Source organism: Channa argus, chromosome 4, assembly GCF_033026475.1.
Source record: "Channa argus isolate prfri chromosome 4, Channa argus male v1.0, whole genome shotgun sequence".
Classification (NCBI taxonomy): Eukaryota; Metazoa; Chordata; class Actinopteri; order Anabantiformes; family Channidae; genus Channa; species Channa argus.
The window spans coordinates 5,539,551-5,558,464 of NC_090200.1; the positions used below are offsets into that span (position 1 = coordinate 5,539,551).

At 42.5% G+C, this 18,914-nt stretch overlaps 1 protein-coding gene across 8 annotated transcripts in view; it reads left to right on the forward strand.

Annotated features, from left to right (window-relative positions):
• The window catches only part of tns1a (tensin 1a), a 74,781-nt gene that overhangs the window by 36,910 nt on the left and 18,957 nt on the right, over positions 1-18,914 (forward strand). For 7 of the 8 annotated variants that reach the window (XM_067503054.1, XM_067503051.1, XM_067503053.1 and 4 more), the window contains 14 exons: positions 2,916-2,954; positions 4,743-4,784; positions 9,619-9,668; positions 10,501-10,672; positions 10,767-10,817; positions 10,959-11,081; positions 11,168-11,232; positions 11,481-11,564; positions 14,185-14,297; positions 14,382-14,442; positions 14,560-14,635; positions 14,870-14,999; positions 15,256-15,321; positions 15,455-15,574. In XM_067503054.1, coding sequence (XP_067359155.1) covers positions 2,916-2,954; positions 4,743-4,784; positions 9,619-9,668; positions 10,501-10,672; positions 10,767-10,817; positions 10,959-11,081; positions 11,168-11,232; positions 11,481-11,564; positions 14,185-14,297; positions 14,382-14,442; positions 14,560-14,635; positions 14,870-14,999; positions 15,256-15,321; positions 15,455-15,574 — 1,192 coding nt within the window. Of the gene's footprint in view, positions 1-2,915; positions 2,955-4,551; positions 4,572-4,742; positions 4,785-9,618; positions 9,669-10,500; positions 10,673-10,766; positions 10,818-10,958; positions 11,082-11,167; positions 11,233-11,480; positions 11,565-14,184; positions 14,298-14,381; positions 14,443-14,559; positions 14,636-14,869; positions 15,000-15,255; positions 15,322-15,454; positions 15,575-18,914 lie in introns of those variants that run through there. The other variant, XM_067503058.1, reaches the window with a different exon arrangement.

The following is an 18,914-nucleotide window of genomic DNA, read 5'->3' on the forward strand; positions in this document are numbered from 1 at the left end:
AAAAGGTCAAATCATGTCATCATTCACTTTAAGTAGAATCAGGAATGATGAGTTATAGAACAATATCTCTCGGATTTAGTACATTGTAAAACATCACTCGCTGAAAACGAGTCTAACATCCAGTACTTGTTTGGGTGAAATGGCAAAAGGAAATGTGGATTTGATATATGGCATTAATTGGCAGGACCAAGAAATTCCATTCCTATGTTGAACAGGCTAATGAAAAGATGAACAGGACAGGCCAGGTTCTAGCTTTTCTCACTATTGAGCTTCCGAAATTAGCTGAACTTGATCTTGCAAGCGATTTCAAGATGCAGGCCCACAGGTGGAGGTGCACAAAGCGTTGCCGTCGAATGACATTCAGGTGTTGGGCTGCTGAAGCCTGTGGCAGGACCTGTTGGAGATCTCTACTCTCTTATCCGTCTGAGCTGCTTAAAACCACACTTGGCCCGTATTAGAGTGGCTTTCAGCTGCGCCCACCATATATGGATGAGGTCGGGGTAGCTGTTGTTCTCTCGCCTTGTTGCACGGCGATGTGGTGAGGATTTCTTTTTTTTTTTTTTTGAGTTACACTGAGACACGGTGTTTGAAAGGAATGTAAGATTGTGCGATTATGAAGTCAGTGTCTGTGTTTTCCCTCTGTCTGCTGTTCTGGCTGTTCTCACATTCTCTGCCTCACTAAATCTGCAACAGGACAGTAATATTCACGGTTTGTGCTCTTCACAAATGCTGTGCTCTCAAAGAAATACGTTGTGATGCTCAAGCCACATGTGGCAAAGGGACAAGTGTACAACTGCTACTCAAACTGAAAGTTGCAGCTATACCCTTCTGACCTTTTGATCAACACTTGAGGGAGTCATCATCAGGACATTTGCGGGCATTTGCTACAGTACAGCGAACACACCAGAGCCTCCTGTCAGCTGTAAATAAAGGCAGACGCTCTTGCTATGAGCCCTGTGGGCCCTAGGGCCACTGGGACCGCCAACACTGATATATGGATGTCAGCAATGGCCCCAGTTTGTGTAGACTCAGTGAAAAAGCGAGCGTGAGCTGACTCGCCTCCTGCTCCTGGCTCTAGCAGCCTTGTCTTCTGTTGGCCTCCAGGTAGCGTTGCTACCAGAGGCTGCATTACCTTTTAGCTGTGTTTGCCTAACAAACTGACAACTGAGTTTACACATTGGCAGCGTTTTCATTCCACGTTGCATAAGGTCTTTCTCCTTTTTACCGAAGCTGCAGCAGCAACAACTGATATTCTTTGAAGTGGACATTCAAAATGATGAGCAGTAAGGTTGAATTGGCTTTTTATTGAATCCTAGGTAGTAAACCATCATCTTGGCAACTGATGGCTTGAGCCATTCGTATATAAAATCTTAAATGACACAATACCTCGAGGGGGATTTTTGTACTGATTTGCTTATAACTCTATGGCTTATAAAGTCAGTTTTATTGTATTAAATGGCATTTACTACTAACAAATGGCTGATTGGAAGACGTAAATCACATTGCTAGATGCAAGTGCCTGCGGTAACAGGAACAGAACAAAGCACCAGTGTGAGACACGCTGACTTTGGGTCAGCTTCATGTTTTTATTGGAGAACATAACCACATCAGCACCGATTGGTGGACCGATGCCATCACACTGCATATCGACGTGCACTGGGTGGTGCGATCTTATCCAACCACTGTATTCCGATACGCTTGATGATAGCATTAGAAAGTCAATGAGTCTTTTGTTTTCCCACAGCAAAAGTAATTAGACCAGCTTCCTTCCTTGACTGTGTCTGTTGTGTGCTGATAGCGAACGCTCTCACCCAAACGGCTTGTAAACACACATCAGCTCAAAACGCCCTGGGACACTCGGCGTTGTAGCCGTGCACATGGATGCATACGTGAACTCCCACATGCATGTTTATGTTCTATCAGTTGCCAGAGACGGGCTGTCAATGCTTCACAACAAGTGATTGGTTGTGCAGTGAGTAATGCAGACTATTAGGAGCCACCATTGCATGTCATGGATGTTTTGAGCGAACTGTTTTTGGCCTGTGATGCCAAAATTGCTATTTAAAGATGCTACATATAGTATTGCGACATCACGAAATCCATACCGCTCTAATTTTGAGGCGACAGTATTATTAGGGGACAAGTGATACTGTTGCTGAGAGGTCTGGCAACAGGTACTGGCCCTGGACTTGGCATTTTGTAGTGCTGGTGTGCCCCCCAGCCGCATTTGTTAGGAAACCCACTGTTGTTTCAGGGAGGAAAGAAAAACACGTTGTACAGTGCACACACACACACACACACACACACACACACACACACACTCACTCAAAAACTGAAGCTTTGTTTAACAGTTTCAATATGAGACAAAAAGAGATGCTGTAGTCACAGAGAAGGTCACGACACCAGGGTCGTAATGCCACATACTGCGACAAGGTTTTTCGTGGACGCTCTTATTTACTGATGGGGACAAGCACTATGTGAAGCATTATGTAGATGCTTGCTGTACTTCAATGTTGAGTTGTTTTCACAGGAAGCGTTCTCTCCCAATGTGACTCTGGTACCAAATGTGCCTTGCCTGGAATGGCCCTGTCGTGTTTCCCACGCAAAGGAACAGTCATAAGGGTCTTGTGGTTATTTCTGTGCTGTTGAGAGCGATTTGGGGAATACTCAGGCATTCAGGAAGAAAACATTCAGATACGTCTCTCTCCCTCCCCGTTTCTTCAAAAACAAGTGCAATTCTCACAGTAGCTTCTTTAACCACTGTCTTAATGTAGTTCAGAGGTTAAAAAAAAAAAAAATGCTACTCACTTATTTTGTTTGATAATACTTCACTCCTCTGCTTTGTTTTAATGGTCAGATCAGATATAGCAGTGCATTTTTCTTCCCACATGCAATCTGTGTTTCTTCTTTTACAGGTCACCACATCATGTCAAACAACTACCAACTATGAACTGGTGAGTGTAAGGTGTGAATGTGTGTGCTGCAAACGTGTGACATAAAGGAAGCTTTTAAAGATCTCGTTGACCTCAAGAAGCTGCTTCGTAATGCTGTGAGCCTTCCTGGAATTGTGGCAAAACTACACATACACACACACAGGGAGCACAGCAAGGTCAAAGGTCAGGGGCCATAACTGTAAGAGCTTCCTCAAAGGAAGATGTCAAACACACACTATGTCCTGTTTAAACAAACAAGAGATGATAGATTATGGTAGAGTAGTAGTTTGATGACCATTATGGACAGTTTTTATATTTTTATTGCATGGTCCCAGCTGTATTTGGATTGTCGGTAAGTTTAAAAAATTTGCCAAGAATTTAGGTCCTTCATCAGAAGCAGCACATAATATCGTAAAAAGATGCAGGGACGTCTGGGAAATCTTATTGTGTGTAAACCTCAAGGGTGGAAACCTGGGTCGATTGCATTAGATGTCGTAATACGAATTAGCTGTAAAATTAAAATGCACTTCTGTTTTCTAGTTTGGGATTGATAGATAGATAGATACCGTCTTTAACGGGAAATTCACAAAAATGAATTAGTACATACAGTAATGAACTTCGTGAAAACTGAACCCTAACTGACTGATTAGGTCTGGCACGTCCAAGCTGCTATTTAAAAGCTACACTTAAAGAAGGGCAGACACTGCGCTGCAGTCAAAGTGATAATTTTCCTTTCCTCTACGAGTGATTTATGCACTGCGACACGGAGGCTTGAGTCATTTTCGCTTTAATGAGCCTGAAATGGGAATTTTCATCCACTTCTCTAAAGGCCGCACACTCAGCGAATTGCAGGTCGCGATTAGAAAAGCAGCAGGAAGAGCAATTTGATCATTGTCCTGATTTCTACTCAATCTTCTGTAAAGTCCAAATAAAAAGTGCTGCAGTCAGTCCTGTTTTATATTTCCATGATTACCTACCAATAATATGACCAAATTAGGAACATTCCAGGCTGTAGTTAGCTGCTTTTCACTTATTTACTTTGGACGTTTGCCTTTTTAAATGACTGCTGCTGCTTGTTAAACAGTCCCCGCTTTTGTTTATAGTGCACAAGACGCCGTGCTTTACTCCGTGAAGAGATTTGCCTTAACCACACATATCACTGTCAGGTTGTGTGTGTGTGTGTATGTGGTTGTGTGTCGCACACTTTCTGTCGCATGCTCACGTCCTCTATTGATGCACAATTTAAGAGACAAGGTTTTGATTTTTGAAGCACTTTATGAACCTGCGGTATTAATGAAGTTCCAGATGCACGATTCAAAAACTAAATGAGCATCAAAATCTGCTGTTGTCAGCTCTCCCTCACTCTCTCTGTCATCCCTCTCTGTCAGCTCCCCCCCCCCCCCTTTATTTTTTTTAAGCAATTGCATAGTATCAAAGCTGATATCATGTCCACACCTACATGTTTGAATGGGTTGAAATCAATAAATGTGTGAAAATGCTTCGATACAGTTCAGGAAAATAATTGTCTTCTTGGTGTGTGTGTTTGTGTGTGCGCGCGTGCGCACAAGAGAGAGGGAGGAAGTGTGTATGGATCCGAGAGAGAAGAAGGCAAAGTGTTTCCCTCGAGGTTAATATAATGTGAGTGAGTGTCTGCTGTATCACCGTTAACCAGACACAGGAAGAGGGAGCGGAGTCTCACGCTCTCTTCTCTCTCTTTCTCTTTCTCATCCATTCATTGACAATGTTGTTTTCTTCCATCGGCGTGAAAGAAACAATGACTAACCTGCTGACTCTTGCTTGTCTCTCCAGCCTCCCACTCCTCAGCTGCCATTAAAGCATGTAGATACGCCGGTAAGTAACACGTCCTTTCTAAGTACTAATTCCACAGACACATGCTTTAAAAGCTGTGGCTTTATAAAATGTGGCAGAAAATATATGTGGACACCTTTTTTCCAGATGCATTTTTGGACTTTTGTTCCAGGGATGTTGTGCAAGGTTTTACCTCGAGGTCCTACGGCATATTTTAGAGATCAGAAGCCTCCACGCACAACTTGATGTCCATGAAAGTGGTTTTCAGGTTAATTTTAACATGAACTTGCGGTTTTGTCCTTTTTGTACAATCTATTGCGACTAGCATTGTGCCACCTGTATAAGAACAGACTTGTCCAGTATTCGATTCCTATCAATCAATATGTAATTAGATATTCAATTTCAAATAATAAACGCTGTTGAGCTCCAGCCGGTTCCTGCAAGCTGCTGGAGGTGGCAGCAATACACTTGTGGTGCCGATCTACATGTCGCACACATCTCATGTATCCTTCAAATCTCTACAGCTTATACATTTTTCCATTTTTGAAAGCTGTCACTTCATTCGACTCATCATATAAGGACATTTAAATTAATTAAAATGGTATTTTCTTATGAGTTATTCATTTTATTCATTAACTAATGATTTGATTATAATCATATGAATACACCCTCTCTGATTATTGCAGTGGCACCCACTCCACACTCCGCACAACCAGGTGGACTGAGCTGAATGATATATTGTTCTGTCTGTTCTGTGCCAGTCTGAAGGAATATTTGGTACATACCTGATGAAATCCGAAAAGCTGCCACAACATCTGTTGCCGCCAGTTTGCTGCAAATATGAATCCGTGCCAGATATTGCTGCCAAAGCCTGGCCCGTGACTGAGCATGCATGGTTTAGCTTGACATTGCTAAACCACGGAAGATGTAGGCACAGGCAGTGGGCTTCCAAAAAGGAGGGATGCCAGAAAAATAGAGTGCAGAGAGTCACTACTGATGCAGAAAGCAAACTGTTTATTCCATCCAGCAGACACAAAGACAAAAGAATGTTCGCTTGTTTAGAATGTTTTTAGATGATAAGTGTATCCCATGCTTTTCTTTTCCCTTTCATGAAACCAGAGGCAACATTTATTCAAAAGATAAAAGCAGCACTGATGTCTTTCATCTGTTTTTCTTTTCTCTTCTGTGAGTCACAAGTATGAGTCGGTGTTTGCGTCGGTTGTCGCCTAAATGTTTAGATTCAGAAACTCAGAGGTGAGTCAGATTATAAACACAGATTGGTCTTGCAGGGAGATAAATGTACATTTTGTGCATTCACGCAGAGAAAGGCCTAAGAGAGGTCGACTGTACAGGATGAGACGGAGACGGAGAGGGGAGGGGAGGACATTAAAGCGACAAAAAAGACCCAGAAACTCAACATTTCTTAAAATGTTACACCTGTCCAGGATGCATTTGTTATCATATGTATAAAGAAACATAAGATTAAAACATATTGTAGAATAATTTCAAGCTTACAGAAGTCAGTGGTATGAGTAGTTATCCTTTAATATCAATTCTGCAACTTTTAACTTTTAATACATTCGTGCATGTGTGCATCTTCGTTTTAAACAAAACTATTGATTAAGGGGTGATTGATGTAATAGGCAAAAGGGATTATGGGAAATGTGGGCGTTAATTTGAGAAAAATGCTAGCACTAAAAACGCCAAGACAGAGGTTACGTAACTAGCGATGGCTTTTTTCTTTACCGTTAGTTATGGAAAGCTATTACAAACTGTTTTGGAAATGACATATTGATGTTTGGAAATAAATACTACATGTAAAATGTGGCCCCTTTAAGCAGACATTTCACTTAGAAAATCTGACTCTGATTCCAACTGTTCTTTCTTTCTGTTACTTCTTATCAACACACCCCCTGTTTTATCTCATCAGTCCCATCATGCCATGCAGTGTTGCACGTTTCATGGTAATATTGAGTTATTGTATGTGCATGTGCATGCATGGTGTATTGACATAGGTGAGACTGGCCAAAGGAATGTTTATTTTATTAGTACATATTAAATGCATAGCGATTTTAAAACAGCCCATCATAGCCATTATACAATTAGGGATGGTCCCGATACCGGTATCAGGCATCTGTCTGATCCTGCCGTTGTGCACCTGTGCTCGTACTCATAAAACTTCTTAAATACTGCACCTGATACCGCGTTAGCCTCAGCAGGTAGCTGGAAAAATATCTGTGGTTTAGATCTGTTTTAACATTATAGATGATGACAAACGTAAAGCTGAATGCAAACTGTGCTGTGCTTAAATCTTAATATCTAGTTACTAACAGCCATACTCGTGTTTCCCAATTTTGGGGGACTTGCTTAACTGCAATGGATTGATTTTAGAAGCCAAACGTTTTAGGAACTATAATTGTATTAGTGTCAAATAGAGAAAAAGTGTTATTGGTAAGTTCAGAAATAATGTTGTTAGATAAAGAAATGAAAAAATTATGGGCCACCACTATATCCTATTTTAACTGTTTTAATGATTTTACTGTTTTAACTTTTACATTTTACTGCTTAAACCAACAGGGAAATATTATTATGGGCATGTATTTACTATGGTTAACTGTTAAAGTCAGACTAAGAATGATGTACTGTCAACATGCGAACAATGATCCGCTGTGGCGACCCGGAACTCACGGAATAAACCGAAAGGACAAAAAAATTAAAAACAAATTAATATAGGAACCATATAATACACAAACACGTGGCTTGGGGGGGAAAAGGGCAATCGAGACAAGAGCAACAGGAGGGGAGAGTCAGGAATAATGAGAGATAATGAGAGTGAGGGAGGAGTAGCTCCAGAGAGCTCAATGTGGCCAGTAATGAGATGATGGCAGAAAACAGGAGAAAACAGGGAAAGGATGGTTGAGACGGAAGCTGAGGGAAGATGCTTCATGATTTGTTACACAATAGCTGAAGTTTGGCACATAGCATGGACTGGATCCTCTTTTCTGTCGCGAGGGTTCAGTGGAAACTGCTTGTTGGTGCACTTGCTGATTAAGGTCGCGATGCTTTGTGACAGTCCTGGAGTTTCTAGTCCTAAACTGGCACAGATAGTGAGATAGCACAGAGTAAAATACACAGAAACAGTGCTAAAACATGCCTCTGGGCAGTTCCATTCGAAGGCATCTTGCAAACTTGCGTCCACCCTGGAGGTGGAGTACTGGATACCTGTTCAGCAAGGTAGGCCACTCCCACACAGGAAGTTTTTAGTTTTAGCTTCGCAACAAATTCAAATTTCTTTTTAGCATTTTAACCCTTTGGTTCAAAGGATAGATTTTGCACTGATGCATTGCTTCGGCCATGCTCATACTTGATAAGTGTTAGAGACGGGGACAATTACCCTGTGTTACATTTGTGAATTTACCTACATTATATGAAACAAGATGGCTGATTTCCGCAGCAATGTTGACCTGAATGCAACTGTTATTAACTAGATCATGGCAATAAAGGAGCATAGTGGCCAGTGCGACAGTGTGGCTCTTTGCTGTGTTGTGCTAAGCAACCAAGCAACAACACAGCACTAAGGCCCAGAGCTTTGGATGAAAGGACAGTGTGCTAGAAGGTCTTTTCATGGGGGTTTCTAACAATCCAAACCCGCTTTTCACCGTGAAAGGCAGTTTTCTAACACAAAAAGGTGACGCGTGCTGCATTGACTTTCCAGAGGCGTTCGTCCGCTCCGTGTTGCTACAACACGACAGATTGTTCCTGCGATGTGAAACGCACCGGCTTACCGCTCCCCGTCGAAGCCCCTGTGCGAACAGGCTGTTTCATTTTGCAAACACCAGCACCCGCGGTCCGCCTAGCATCTGGTTCCTGTCAAATCACGGAGAATTATGCCTCCCATTTTGGCTCTTAGGGGGTGGGGGGGATTAGCTTCATCTGTGAGAAGCCACTCGGTAGCAATATGGAGGGCTTCGGGCTGTGTGTTTAACCTTGTGCCGTGATTAGAGACCCCTTCTTGCAGACCTCTCTGTTTTGCCACTCGAACGGCGGAGCAGAGGGCGTTGTGGGAAAAAGTAAAGAACATCACAGAACATGCTGGTGTAGACAGATTCAGCTGTTGTTGGGTTTTTGTTTTGTTTTGTTTTTTTGACTTCATCTTTTCGATGGCAGCTGACACATATCCACGTTCTCCCCCAGGGCTGTTGAATAGTAAGAGAAAGAACCAACTAGTATCTATTATGCAGCGATTCCTCGACAGTACGGCACAGTTAGTAACATTTTCCCCCCTGCAGTCCCGTCACAGCGAAACGGCCAGACTCGTTCTGCTCGTTCTGTAGTAAATAACTAGCTGCAAGACGAGATAATTAAAGTCTGTGCTGAAGCCCCGGATGGTTTTCTCCTCTAATACACTGATGTATAGTGATCTACTTCTCTCCTCGTCACCTGTATTCTTCTCCCATCTCATCTCATTGCTTCTTCTCTTATATGCTTTGTCTTCTTCCCCCGAGCTCCTTCTTACATCTTGTTTTCCAGCTTTGGAAATGTTCTTCTTCTTCATTCATTCCTCGTTTTCTCCTTTATCTTTTACTTACACACTTTTCCTACTTAATTTCAATGTTCTGCTGCACCGTGTTTTGTTTTACTTTGCACCTTTTCTTCTGCTGGTGTCTACCTGCCTACTCCTTCTTCTTCTGCTCTTACTTCCAAAGCGGTTTCAGTTTTGCTTCTGTGATTTGACATTTTTCCTAATAGGTTATGTCACATTGCAATTCAATACCAACATCATCATTACCAGATGGACTCAGCTTATGAATCAATTTTCCTCTCTCTTCCTCTTTTACCCGTGTGTGTGTGTGTGTGTGTGTGTGACTGTCTCCAGGGATCTACAAGGTCCTGCAAGAGTGCGGAGATAAGACCAAAGCAGTCCCGGTAAGACGTAGCATTGATAGTTAATGTCATATGAAGTACACACTTGTTGTTAGAATAATAACCATCGTGGGAGCACAAAAGTTGAACAAGTATTTCTTCTAAACGAGACCTACGGCACATGAAATATAAAATCCGTTCTACTAAAAGTTCATTAAATACACTGTAACCCCCAACTAGCCTGTATTTTATGATTAACATCAAACAGTATTCTGTGTTGAATATTTGGCTGTTGTTCTAGGAATGTAAGTCCTCATTCCGGACTGTTTTGTCTGTCACTCGTCAAGCGTGGCTGTTTCTCATGCAGAGCTTTACTGTACACTCGGTGGCCAGCAAATCTAATTGCTGTTTGGGCAGTAAAACACATTGCGTAATATCGGCAGAGGTCGTGTCAACATGTCACTGAAGGACTGCAAATCTTTTCCCTTCCAAGGAATATAAAAGAGAGCTGCATGAGTTTACATTTGCTCGAGTGGAAATTTGCCATGAACCCCGTTGTTAGTCCCTGAGAGAAATCGGATACTTTTAGAAGTGTTCTCGCAACAGCTGTAAAGAAAAGAAAAAAACTCTCAGCGGCCCTCGTAAAGATGATAATCACAGAAAACAGGAATGCAGTCTGGAACGAACACGGCTAATAATCATGTCTCTCGTGTTGAGTTAACGTGCAGTGACTATTGTGTGTTCAGCAGGGAAAATGGTCGAATCCAGAACCCGTGTTGCATTTTTTTTTAGATCAAACGATGTCTTGTAATATTATATATAGCCTCCCAAATGGAAAGCAGCATCTCCTGTTGCGATATAAAAGCACCGGTTAACTCCTCTTGCCTCCTCGCAGGAGTCAGAGTGTGGTTCAGGCCATGGAGGAGAGCTATGAGGTGGACCTAGTCTACATCACAGAGAGGATCATCTCTGTCTCTTTCCCAGCTGCCGCCGAAGAGCGCATCTACACCACCAACCTCAAGGAGGTGGCGTCGATGCTGCGGTCCAAGCATGGTGAACACTATCTGGTGAGATGCTCCATCTCACTCTGTGTGCTTCAATTTGGTTTGGAAAAGTTTTGAGAAATTGATTTTCTGTTATGTGCTTCCACTTTGATTCCAGATGCTCAACCTGAGCGAACAGCGGAGTGACTTGTCAAAGTTAAACCACAAGGTGCAAACACTCATTAAATTTGCTCATTTTAATGGCTTTGAAAGCAAACGTCGCTATTGCTCAACCGGGAATGAAACCACAACAAATGAAAAAGATGAAACGTGAAGGCTGATTTATTTTGTTTGGAACAATTTTCTCCAGGTTCTGGAGTTTGGCTGGCCAGACCACCATGCGCCGGCGCTGGACAAAATCTGCAGCATGTGCAAGGCCATCGACACGTGGCTCAACGGAGACCCGCGCAACGTGGTTGTACTACACAACAAGGTACAGTGAAGCAGCACTGACAGGTACACAAGTGTTCACAATTTGAACGTTTCGATCAAGGAATTTCTCTACTTCTGTGTCACCAGGGGAACAGAGGTCGAACAGGGGTGGTGGTGGCTGCGTACATGCACTACAGCAACATATCTGCAAGGTATCAAGCATGGCATGATCAGTGCTGTGGGGGCTGCTAACATTACACTCACATTGGTATTAACTGAGCAACATTTAAACTAAAAGATTTGTGGCTGTCACTGTTGCAAAGGCGGAAATGTTTTGTTACTTTGGAAATGATGACATCCAGGGAATCGTTTTGTAAAGCAAATATTTGGGGAAAATCAGCAAGTTTCAGTGCAACCGGGAGCATCGCTTGTAATAATGCCGCCTAATGTTGCTACACAGTGCTGACCAGGCGTTGGACAGGTTTGCCATGAGGCGCTTCTATGAGGACAAAGCCCTTCCTGTGGGTCAGCCTTCACAAATAAGGTCAGTTACAACCTAACTTCCTGTTTACTCACGTCTTCTTGAAGCTTGTGAGTCTGCAGTTTCACAATTTCACTCCTTAACGAAGAAACAATGTCCCAGTGTAGTAGGGACGCCTGTCTCATACTGCAGATATGCAGCTAATCACAAATAAAATGGCAGGCTTGCATTAAAAACGAATATTCGCTGCTGTGTAGAGTGGGGCAAATGCAAACGGCCTTTCCAAGTGGATAGGTATTAATACCAGTTCGTATCTTATGTAGAAAGCAAAGCAAACCACCAAACACATTTGCGGGGACATTTCTACAGCGCAGGCTTTTCCTCTTCTTTTCGGGTCGTGGAGGACTGTCCTCTGAGACGTCCTCTGCGATTTTTAAGCGTAACCTGTATCCACACATAATAAGGTACAGCAGTAGTATGTGCTTGTAGGCCTTGGTAATAATGCTCCTAATAAAATAACATTTGCAGCTTATATAACTGCAGACACTACGTTTTTATCTTTGCAAAAATGTACAAAAATCCCTAACTAAGCTATGATTGGGCATTTAGGTTATGTTTAATATTGTGCCAAACTCCTTCGTGTTGTGGCCTAACTCTCCCCTTATTGTTTTAGAAACGTTTTATGGCGGAAATTCCTTCCTTTCTTTTTTCTTCTGTTTATCTCCAATTTAGTTTTAATCAGGATAATTGCGTGTAATTGTCATGGCACAGAGAGAAACGATCGTTCTTGTCTGTCTGAGGGATCCTAATGGTGTCTCTGGGGAGGCTGTGGGGCCTGGTGGCAGCACATTCCCGTCTTTCAAAGCATCTCAAAGCATATTTTCCCCCAGTTCCTCTCCACTTGCATTCTAAAGTGTTTGGAGATAATGTTCTTTCCATAACCAGGGAGCAAAACAGCAGAGTAAATTCCAAACCAGAGTGGGCCACAGCAATCAAGAGCGGTTTAGAGGTATTTAAACAATTTCGTATTTTGAATGCAGCTCACTCAGGGGGGGGACTGTCATCTGAGGCGTGCTCCTTAAAGTCTGAAATCCACAGTATTATTAGCACCCTCTGCATTATTAGACAGTCATCTTCTTAAAGGCTTGACCCCCCTCGCTGTTGCCCTTCTTCACCAGCAGAGGGAGCATTGTTGATCTGAGCCTCCCTGAAAGGATGAGCGGCAAGTGAGGTTAAAGGGAATAAATGTGGAAACACTACTTTACTTCATCGATGGTATCAGGCAACCAGCCATTCTCTAACAGGTCTATAGGCTCACGCTCTGCCCTGCTGCTATTTTCCTGCCGTGGGTATAATTATCCGCTGGAGTCATGGAAATGATATGAGCTCAATTTGCTGCCTTGTAGAAATTGTGATGAAAGGTGTTATGTGTGGTTCTTTTGCAGCATCCCTAATGGTTTCATGCAGTTCTTTTTTTTTTTTCTTGTTTCGCGTAGAGTTCAAATTTTTCTGTTGATGGTCTAAAATCACAGTGACGGTCTGAAGCAGAACGACATCCAAGATATTAGCATCCAAAACCCTGATTATCAGAATATTTCCTGATTAAAGACAGAACATGAAGACATCCAATACTGTATCGCACGCACAGCTGTAGTGTAGCTTCAAGCCCCTTTTTGCTCTCAGCGCTGCTTTCATGGCATCCAACCTCAGTCTAATTGAATTTCAGGGAAGCTAAACCATCTGGTCACTGACAGCAGAGCAAAGGGGGGCATCTGCATGCGGCCACCCCATGGTCAAGTTCGCATTTGGTACCATCATTATCATCATCATTAACAACCAGACCACACTAACTCAACCCCCCCCCCACCCCCCGACTGGCCTCTGTACACACCAATTCACTCTGACATTTCCCGCATTGGACGGAGCATGTTTTGTCGTCAGACAGGAGTTCAGTTCTTGCTGTGTTATTAGTGCTGACAAGTGGTAAAGGTGACGAGGGTAAACCACATAGGATGAGGGCTTAAGTAATGCAGACCCTGACATGCTTAGAAGTAAAATAGCAAAGACCCTCCGTCACAGCCATTTCATTTAGATCAACTTCCCTCTAGTGCGACCATCAAGCTAAATCTCCTTCTTATTTAATGATTTGTTCACTTACAAGATCCAGGAGATTTCAACTGACAAAAATGCATGTGTGTAAAAGACTATTAAAGAAGTGTAACGCCGCAATAAAATTCACTGGGTACATTGTGTGTCCGTGCACCAAGCCAAGGAAATCAATGCTAAACCCAGCATATCTCATAGTTTATTTAAGCGAGCTGAACTTTGCAGCACAGAGCATGACGCCAAATGGTCTGCCGGGGGATCGAACCAACAACCTGGGGGTTGGTGGAAAACTACTCTACCTCCCGAGCCACAGTCGCCCACGTGATAAAGTTTCTGTTTTATTCCCCATGATGTGCTTAACCTTTAATACCTCCAGGAGGGAAAATTATTTTTTTTCATTTATTTTTTATTTAATTAATGAATTACCTTTTTCTTGCTTCTTGGCAACATGGTTTAATAGAGCTACAAAATAGCCCCAAAATCAATAGTGCACAGTGTGGATTTTGGGACAGATTGGAACCAGTATTCCCGTAAGTGAATGCGTTTGTACTCAGTGCTGCCGCTGCTTTATCTGCAGGTATGTGCAATACTTCAATGGCCTACTCTCCGGACACATAAAAATCAACAACAAACCGCTGTTTCTGCATCATGTCATCATGCACGGCATCCCCAACTTTGAGTCCAAAGGAGGTGACTATCTGCCGTTTCCAAATATACCCAAGCAACTGTATTTTTCCTTGACGGTGTTTGATTGTCGTTGTTTTTGCTCCGCAGGCTGCCGTCCTTTCCTGAAGATCTACCAGGCAATGCAACCAGTCTATACGTCAGGAATATAGTATGGCCATTTTTATTTCAGTGCAGAGTGGTTTTTGTTCCAGGACATAGCTGATGCTATGACGCCAACCACTGACTGAATTAACACGCTCTAATCTAGTCTTTTTTTCTACCACAGCAACGTGCAAGGAGACAGCAACACCAGTATTTGCATCACTATCGAGCCAGGCCTGCTTCTGAAGGGAGACATCTTGGTAAAATGTCTTTCAAGGACATGGAACTGTCCTCTCTACTTTCCTTTTTTAGCTGTATTATTCTGCTCTTTCATTTTTCTACGAAAATTCCAGATCTCTTAAACCCTCTCTTAAAATGTGCCTCTGTTTTTTTTTGTTGTTGTTTTTGTGTGTTCTTCTTAAACTACAACTGTTTTCTGGAATGCAAAGTGATTGATTGATTGATTGACTGACTGACACATTCATCTGCTGTAGCTGAAGTGTTACCACAAGAGGTTCAGAAACCCGACCAGAGACGTAGTGTTCAGGGTGCAGTTCCACACATGCGCCATCCATGACCTCGGGGTGGTTTTTGGGAAAAACGAGCTGGATGAGACCTTTAAAGGTAGCGTTAAGAGCCCTCATTTTTTGTACTTGTTACAGACTGCAGTAGACAGATTGATGTCAAACAGAGTCCTCTGGTGGTGAAGGCAGCCCAGCATTCTCCTGCAGCAATATTAATGGAAGGACAAAAACTGTTTGAAATTATTGCTAAATAATGACTGAAGATCAACCAGTAAAGTGAAAAAGGTTAGTTTAGTAATTGACTTAGACTGACTGAATGACTTAGGAAACTTTTTTTTGTTGTTGTTTCTGAACAGATGAGAGGTTCCCAGAGTATGGGAAGGTGGAGTTTGTTTTCTCATATGGGCCAGAAAAAATCAAAGGTAATGCATTTTCAACAGAAACAGCAGAAACACACGTCAAAACATGTATGACGATTTTTATTTGTGTCAGATCATGGATCAGTTTCCTTCTCTGTTATGACGCCTCGTATCCACTAATCCGTTTGCTACCCAGGCCTGAGCCACTTGGAGAACGGGCCAAGCGTTTCTGTGGACTATAACACCCAAGACCCTTTGATTCGCTGGGACTCGTACGAGAGCTTCAACGTGCACTGCGAGGACACTGTGGACAACGGTATGTTCCCACATGTACACACGAGTTCACAGTTACCCACAGGACCTTCACATGCTTGTTCATTTTGTACTGCTGCTTCAAGAGGGCTTGATTATTAGGAGCTTAGCACTACAGTATGTGTCCTTTTCAAATTGCAATGGGAATAAAAAGTCTGTACTGTATGTACAGTATGTGTTGCACAGTCAACGCCGAACGTCCGTCTCATCCTTTTAAAGTGAATTTAGCTTTCGCTTATAATTTAATAACTTTCAAACCTATGGTTTAAAATTTAAAAAACAACTCATGTGTTTCTCTTGATCAAAGCTTTTCGTGTGTTTCTGCTCCCCCGCTCACCCACCTTACTCTCTCCCCCCCCCCCCCCCCCCCCCCCCCCTGTCAATTAGGCCTTTAAATAGCTGCTGCAGAAATAGGGGGCGTCAGTCGCCCTGCAACACCCCCTTTCACTCCCCAGGGGGGTTTGTAATCTAAAACACCACCGATCCTAAGCCCCCACAAGTACCCCAACCCACCTGCATCCACTAACTTGTTCTTGCTCTGTGCCAGCAGTGCAGGAATTTAAAATTTGGTTATGTCCTCGGGAATGTCCCCGTGCCACAGAACAAGTCAGGAAGCATTAAAGGCCCACAGCGATGTCCCGATCACTCAGTAAAACATTTCTTTTCATTAACCTGTGTAATGACATACAGAATACAGCATTAGAGGTGTAACCGTTCTAAAACTGAAATTGAACCCCATAGTCTCACATACTGTAGATCCAACTACAAACCCGCTGCCACCCCGTCGCAGACATCCCTTCTCTCCCAGAAAATCAGTAACACACGTTTTAGAGTTTATTATCCACATGTATGGTGCTTTAGTCACTTGCAGAGTCTTTTGGGTTTGAGTTTCATTATTAGCGCTGGGAAATTTGCACAAACAGAAGGATGCACTCACCTTCACTTGAGTCAAAACTTGGCAGCGACTGTGATGCTGCATTCACTTTTATATGTGGGATGTTTTTTTTTTTTCTCTCTTTTTAACAGCTTCACAAAGACCCATTTCATTTTTATGAACATCCCCAGAGAATTTCTGTGTTGCAAGACGGTCAGTGGGAATCGCCAGGATTGCAAGTTTGATCCTAATTGAATGGGCGGCAGTGTTCTCAGCTCACTCAGCAGAAAAAAAAACAAAAAACAAAACTCTCGGCTCGGTTTATTCATTTCTCTAATTGCGGCCTTCGCTCTTGCGCTTGGATGGGACGCTCTGGACATTCAGAGGAAGCTGGTGCAAGAACACAGTGTCTGTTTTTACAAGGACTGGACAGTTACATTAAATATGACAAAAAAACCCACTCGTTTATGTTTTGTTCTTAGAAATAGTTACTGCCACTACGTCAGATGTAAAAGATACGACGCACTGAGAGAATGTTAATCAGGTGCAAACCCAGGTGATGGCATAGTGTACATTGATGCCACATAAATAACACTGCTCACACTGGACACAATGGACTATTTTTACATGCTACAGCTCAGCTCCCTGGGCATCATTTAAAGTTTCCAGACTTGTTTATTTGTCCACGCGTTAAACGCATGTTTCATCTTCAGCCGTTGATATCTGAATGGGTCTGGGGCACTCGACTAATTCAAGCTGACGCCATTTTTCCCAGCGACCTCTGAAATGTACTCAGTGAAAGACGAGTGTCTTAAAAGGGTCTGTGGGATTAGGCAGCTTAGATTGCTGTGTTAGTACTGATGCACACGCTTAGAGGGAATGTGAGGAGAGGTGTCCGTAGTGTTCTCTACCAAAAGGTATTTAAAAGGAGCCGTTGTTCAGTGTGGCGCGTGTGTGTGTGTGTGTGTGTGAGGGTCAATGTCCAGCTGTTTGTGGTGGTGTTATGCAGGATTTGAGCACTTTATAGGTTAGCGTGAAGCCCGTAAATTCTTCCTGAGTAATGTGGACTGTGTGAATGTGCGCACGTGTGTGCACCTAGTTTTTGTCGGTTGCTTTTGCTCTACTATTGGCCCTGTGGACTGGCGGCAGCTGAGACCTGGATGTCAGGCCAGTCAGAAGGCCACAGTGTGGGTCACTTAGTAGCCAAAGAGGTACTTAGCTGTTACTAAGTATTACGGTAATTACAAAAGTAAAAACCCGGTATTACTTTTGTACACAGTAAGTAGTTGATATAATATATCTAGGTAAGAAAACATGGATGGTTATGTGGAAACCCAACACCAAGAGCTACAGTGATTAGTATTATAGTTATTGCTTTAGTATTTACTATGATATTAGTTTATTGTTTCCTTGTTGTCGACATATTTACCCTGTTAAATATTTGTCGTCACAGAACCTCTATTACAACTATTACCTTCAGATTATCTATAAATTACACCTACATTAACCTGTAATTTATGAACTATTGCCCCATCTGTGAAACCTGTTGTTTCCAAGCTTTAAAGTGCTACAGAAAGTGAAATTCAATGTATTATTATATGATCCCAGACTATTGTTTTGCATAATGCTTGTCACAAATTGAGACTGCACTATGTCAGAAAACAGCAAAGTTGTTGTGAAAATATGTTGGTAAATGACTAATTAAACTCCTGTATTGAAAGGCCGTTTCCATTATTTCTCTGTTGCACAGTTGCTGAGTGGACTTTTGTGTAGAGCATTGAGACCAATGACAGCATAGACCGTCTTCCTTGTTCTCCGCCCTCCTGCCATATTTGGATGGGGCTGAGACATGAAACATGTCTGGAATAGCTGCATAGAGACAGACAGTGAAAGGGAGACAGGCACAGACGCACTGGAGACTTGGCACATTTTTGCAATAGATGTACAGTCATTGACGTGTTTTTGTTTGGGTTTTTTTTCCATATATTTGATTTGGTTTGAATGAAGACAGAAGTACAGAGAAGGAGACATGAATGAATGAAGTAAAACCAAGGAGCAGGGTAGACTGGTGAGTAGTGCAGTGCTCAAAGGCCTTGGGATTTTTATTGGCATATTTCTTTATAAAACAGAAGCTTTGCTGAGCTCCTATGGTCAAGCATGGCTGCCTATCATTCAAATATCATCCAAATATGCCAAAAATGTGCAAAAACCTTATTTTTGTTGTTGTTAAACGGTTTCATGGCTAATCTGGGCAGGTTATGGCTTCTACAATTTCACCTCCTTGTTCATTTGGTCAGACAAAATTACAAGAACATGACTTTTCTTGTCCATTCGGCCTGCAGACATGAGAATATGCACGGTCTGTTTATTGCGTCTCTATGTCAACATCGTTGCATCCTGTGTGTTTGGCACCTATATGGCATAAAATGAGTCATGGAGAAAGCAATTTGTGTGTGGAACATTTTATGAG